Source organism: Artemia sp. Qi Xiang Cuo, chromosome 4, assembly GCF_049724085.1.
Source record: "Artemia sp. Qi Xiang Cuo chromosome 4, ASM4972408v1, whole genome shotgun sequence".
NCBI lineage: Eukaryota > Metazoa > Arthropoda > Branchiopoda > Anostraca > Artemiidae > Artemia > Artemia sp. Qi Xiang Cuo.
In genome coordinates this window covers 5,639,730-5,645,729 of record NC_142797.1, presented here as the reverse complement: position 1 = coordinate 5,645,729, position 6,000 = coordinate 5,639,730, and the positions used below count along the sequence as shown (strand labels likewise).

General features: G+C 32.6%; 1 protein-coding gene across 1 annotated transcript in view; it reads right to left on the bottom strand.

Moving 5' to 3' along the window:
- Positions 1-1,042: 1,042 nt before the first annotated feature.
- Positions 1,043-6,000, bottom strand: part of LOC148952711 (endoplasmic reticulum-Golgi intermediate compartment protein 1-like) — a 75,057-nt gene continuing 70,099 nt past the window's right edge. Inside the window, exon 8 of the mRNA XM_089087372.1 lies at positions 1,043-2,455. Within this exon, the coding sequence (XP_088943498.1) occupies positions 2,348-2,455 (108 nt within the window). The 3' untranslated portion in view covers positions 1,043-2,347. The remainder of the gene's footprint in view (positions 2,456-6,000) is intronic.

The window sequence follows — 6,000 nt, the reverse complement described above, 5'->3', positions numbered from 1 at the left end:
AAGGCTAATACAAGGCAGAACTAACAATTTCAAGAACGGAATATAAAATCTTTAACACTTTGTCTGCGTTGAAAACTCAAAGCGCCTTTCCATCTTTACAACCCTCTAGATTTCATAAATTGTTCTCACACCTCCAGAAGAAATGCATACAAATAATTTGCTGAAACACTTATTAATAGAAGGCTACACAATTTTTTAAAAAATAAGAAAAAAAATCCAAAACTTGAAAAATGCAGACAATGGGTTTGGCAGAGGGCCAAAATGTCAAACCCAAATGATAATGCAGCTGTGTAGGAAACTGCTACTTTTAAGGTAAGTAGCAAAGAAAGTCTTAAGTAAACAGTCAAACTTAAAGTAAGTAAGTAGGGAAGTCTTCTTTATGTGACAAATCTTGTTTATTAAATTTCAAGTATTTGTTGAAATTTTCGACATAACACCTTTAAATTAGTTGTCGTTTTCTTAGACCACACTGCCGTTCTAAGACGAACAAATAAACTTTCAAATGGGGATAAATCCATTTATTTAGTAGAAATACTAAAATAATAAAATTGAAACATATTTATATGCAACAAAATAAATAAATTTTTGGGTCATTCATAAAATAATGAACTTCTGGATTATTCACTAGATTATTTTCAGAGAAAGTTCATTGACAAAGTTCATTCGAAGTTCTTGAGGTCAATTTTCTTCTCTAATCCTGCCCAAATGTAAAAAATATTTCCAATGAAAGTGGCAAAGCCTTCCGTGTCTTCTAATTGCAAACGAAATGTTGAATTTATATATGTTTACTGGCTTGGTCTCATTTCCCCATATAACGACGGATTTTCGACATAACACCTTTAAATTAGGTGTTGCTGTACCAACCCAGTAATCATCTATACACTCAACATTTGGTTTGCAATTAGAAGACACGGAAGGCTTTGCCACTTTTATTGGAAATTTGTTTTACATTTGGGCAAGATTAGAGAAAAAATTTATATCAAGAACTTTGAATGAACTTTGTCAATGAACTCTCTCTAAAAATAATCTAGTGAATAATCCGGAAGTTCATTATTTTGTGAATGATCCGAAAAGCTATTTATTTTGCTGCATATAAATATGTTAATTTCAATTTTATTATTTTAGTATTTCTACTGAAGACGGTCGCTGTATATGTGACTGAAATATCTGGATTTTTGTACCTGTTTTTTTCACTGTCTGAATAAATGGATTTATCCCCATTTAAAAGTTTATTTGTTTGTTGAAATTTATGTGGCTTAAATTATATTTTTTACAATTGTTCTAATACAAAAAAAATGTGATAAAATAGTAAAAATGAATGCGGAGCGACCAGTGAGATAAAATGCAATGGAAAATCGAGAGTTAAAAAACTTACTTTTGACTTTCGCAGGTTTTAAAAATTTACATTTTAAGAATTTTGACCATAGGAAACAGAAACAAAGTGAAAAAAAAGAAAAAGAGAGAGAGGAAGAGAAGGGGATGGAGTTCAGAGCAGAGTTTAGCAAGTGTAATACTCAAATGAAAATGCAGCGAAAACAAAGCAAAAATTTAGAAACATAGAAACAGAGCAAAAAAAGAGAGACAGGGAGACAGAGAGTGAAAAATAGGGAGATATAGAAAGTCGAGAATACAGTTTAGCAAGCGGGATACCCAAATGAAAATTCAACAAAGTACAACCCTATTCTTTTTGGCTCTATTCTATAATAGAATAGAGGCAAAAAAAAAAAAAAATACAATTGTTGGTTATGATTATATTATGCCAACCATAACGATGAAAACTGTTCAGTTTTTGCACACGATACAGTGTTTGAGCATTTAAAGCACATTTGAGCACAGAATAAGTCAAATTAGTTTCTGAAATAATTTATCTACAATTAAATAATCTATTGTCTTTTTGCTACTCTTGGATATTCGTTCTTAAAATTAGGAAGTTTCACTAAGAACTTAAACAAAGGGTTTATTATTATAATAATGTAAATGAAAAACAAACAAAGAAGAGTTTTTTTTTCTATAAAATAGAAAAGAGAAAAAACAAAGAGAGAGAGAAAGAAAAACAGCTGAATTATGGGCCTTAACAGGTCAATATTACGATCGGTAATAGAAGGAATGCACGAGGAGGCCCAAAGGCTGAAAACGTGAAAAAACTACCCCAACCACAGAAAATAAATTAATTTTGGTAATTAATTTCGGTAATTAATAAATAAATAAATTTCAGTAATTTTGTTTTTTAGTACTTTGAGCAAAACACTGATTATAAGAAAAAAGATGTTGAAAAAAAAAAATGTTAGACTGACATATACAGATAATGATAACTAAAAACAGTACGTATAACTACACTAAAATAAAATCAATTAAGTTTACCAAGTTCAAACTTCCTAAAAATTTCTGAAGCAGTAAAAATAAATGAATCAATAATTCCAGCTACTGTAAAAGTACCGCCAACTATAGCACAGACCTGAAAGAGAGAAAAAGGGAATATAAACATGAAACGAATATTAATTCTTTTAGTCGATCTTTAGGGGACGGAACAACCACAACCCCGTGCACAGGTCTGGTTATAGTCACACAGAAAATATTTTTCGACTAACGGGAAATAATTATGGTAAGTACATTTCCATAATTATGATATTCCGATTTAATTATGATCCAGGGTTGATTATCACTTGGCAAAACAAAATTACTGCAGTACTTCTAAGTTAAAAAAAAAGAAGTAGGAAGTGAAAAAAAAAATGTAAAGTCAAAAATTTCGAGTAACACAAACATAAAAATGAATTCTTTTGGTCAATCCTAGGGGATAGGAACCTCCCATCCTTCGCTCGTAGGTATGATTGTAGTTACATAGTAAATAGTTGCTAGCCATACAGGAACAAACCATAATGGTAATTGTAATTTTACAATTATGGGATGCTCACAAAATTAGAAAAAACAGACGAAAAACTGCCGACAAAAAAGAAAAAAACAAAATATAAAGTCTAAACGTTTCAGTGACATAAAAACGAAAAAATGTTAGCTAATCTTTGGGGGAGACTCCCACTCCAACATAGCAAAATAATAGATCATTTTTTGGCATATAATAATGGTAAGTTTAATGGTACTGTACTTTAGTAATGGTACTGCAGTTCAATTGTAATCCAGTACTAACGTAAAACAAAGTCAAACCAATGCCAAACTGTCAAATCAAGATTCCTGCAGGACATAAAAGGTACAAAATTAGAACGAAAAGTGGAAAGTGAAAAAATAAATAAATGCAGAGTCAACACTATCTAATTTCATAAACACAAAAACAGATTCTTATGGCCAATTCTTAGGGATGATAGCCCCCCTCCCCCACCACGTATAGGTATGATTATACTTAAACAGTAAATAATTATTTGTTTAAGAGGGACAGATAATTAAGGTAATGGGATTTCACAAATGTGGAATTTGAACTTAATCATGGCCATGGCCTAACTAAAAACTGTTAAACCAAGATTCGTGTAGGATTTCCGAGGTAAAAAAAAATCAAGCGAAAAAAAAAATTTAAACTCAAGACTTTGCAATAAATAATTGTTGCTTTTGAAAATAAAAGAAGGCAATTTCAACGGTTAGGCCTGCAAAGAGAGTAAGAAGAATATGGGCCAGATTCTCACTAACTTGTGTTTATTTATTCCACTCTTCTACTACGAAGTTTATATATATATATATATATATATATATATATATATATATATATATATATATATATATATATATATATTTGTTTATTTATTCCACTCTTCTGCTACGAAAATTGTATTAGAAAATTTACCCTGGCTCCAAATTAATGGTGAAACTACTACTACTACTACTAACAACTCACCGCAGCACCAAGCCACCTGAGACCAACACAGCTACGCACGCTCCTCCTCCACCCCAATCTATTCAAAGCCTCCCTTTTTACACCCACCCACGAAGTTCCCATTCCCTTTAATTCTTTCTTTATGACGTCCTGCCACCCCAAACGAGGACGATCTGCTTTCCGTTTAGCCCTAGACAGTTGGCCAAAAAGAACAATCTTCGGCAGATCTGTCATCCTTCATCCTCACAACGTGCCCTAGCCCCCTCAACCTTTCTTTTATTATAGCCCTAGAGAGCGTTATTGAACCACATTTTTTGTATAGCCTATTGTTTGAAATACGGTCAGTCAGCCGGGTACCCAGAACAATCCTTAAGCAATTTCTCTGGAAAACATCAAGCAAATCTTCATCCGATTTTCGGAGCGTCCATGCTTCAGAGCCATATTTGACTGCTGTCATCACTGTAGCTTCTAATATTCTAATCTTGGTTTGCAGACTTATCTTCCCATTTTTCCAAACCTTTATTAGCTGTGAAAAAACACCCTGAGACTTGGCTATTCTACTTTTAACATCTTCACTGCTCCCACCATCTTTACTAATAATACTACCAAGGTAAGTGAAGCTGCCCATCCGATCAATCTTTTCACTAAGTCAAATACTTGCCAATAGATTTAGATGAATGAAGATGTTGTCAATTAGGTTAGGTTAGTTTTGAATTGAAAATCAAGTATTTTGCAGTAGGCATCAAGACATGGCTAATTGTAGGAAAAAAGCCAAGACAGATAGTCTGAGTAATTGAGAGGCAAAAATGTTTAAATGGCACGGGTAATGGTGGGAGTAAGTATGACTCTCTTATTGGACATGTACTTGTGTGTTAGTTTTTGGAAAGGCACGCCTGCCTAGAGTCTCAGGGAGGTTGACCAAGAATTTAAAACTGACATAGGGAATTTACCTTGGGTCCAAATTAATGGTGAAATTTTACCACGAACTTTTGTAAAATCTGGCCTATTTTCTTTTCCCCGTTCCCACGGTTACACCATCCATCCATAAATATTCTCTATATAATTCTAGAGCATCGTTTTTCAACTTATTGAGCGTACAACCCCAAAAATATAAAAAATCATCACAAAGCCGGGGCCAAATCAAGTGGCGTAAATTCGTCAAAATCCTGGGAGGAGAAAAGGCAAAATTAGAGCCAATTTTCCCAAATCAAGTGAAAATGACAGTAAAAACAAAAAAAAATATGCCATTTGGTACCAAAAAGATACTGTTTAGTACTATAAAAGTACTATAGAGGTACTTCATGGTATAATAAAGGTAAAGATGTACTAAAAAATATGATCTGTTTCTTCTATTGCTTGAATTACGCAGGTTTATCTTAGTTTTGACAAGTTTTTGGAAGAAACTAAATTTCAGCTGATGGGGCAAACTTGGGTCGGTGGGAGGGCAAACCGAGGTCTGGGAGGGGTAGTTGCCCCTGCCCCATAGCAAATTAAGCCCCTGGCTAAATCACAAAAGTGAAGAAAGAGAGCGCGGCAAGGATTTTTTTTAAGATAAAACTAGAGTTCGCTCTTATGAATTTACTAGAAATCGTAGAGCTAATCAATAATCATGTAGTTAAAGAGTATTAGTATTGTGCAATTAGACAATAGAAATATTTTGTTATTGTTATAGTGAACAATTTATATCTATAATGTTCTTAAAATTTTTTGTAAAATATTCTTTAAACTTAAATTGCGAAGAAAAATATAAATAGAGAAACATAAAATATAAACAAAACAAGTTATCTTTTTGCAAATCAACCAGTGACGTAGTGACACATGGTATTTCCTTTCACTGATTCTTTTTCCTTTGTCTGAAAATTTTGGGTTTATAGATATTAAAAAAAAAAAGAAGAAAAAAAAAAAAAAAAAAAAAAAAAAAAAAAATGTAATGCCTGGTTATCCTTTACCTGGTTACCGGTTCAAACAAATTTTTTATGTTTCCTGCTTAACTCTTATTCCCACAAAGAAGAACTTGCGTAAAACAAAAGATGGGTAAACTACAGCGTGAATCGGAATAGACATCTTTTTACTTTGGGAGAGCCAAGAATAGATAACTAGGTAAGGCATTCAAAATATTCATTTTCTTTTTCTGCACCAGTAAGTTCTACAAGCTGTAGTTCAGAAAAAGGCCAAACAAAAAG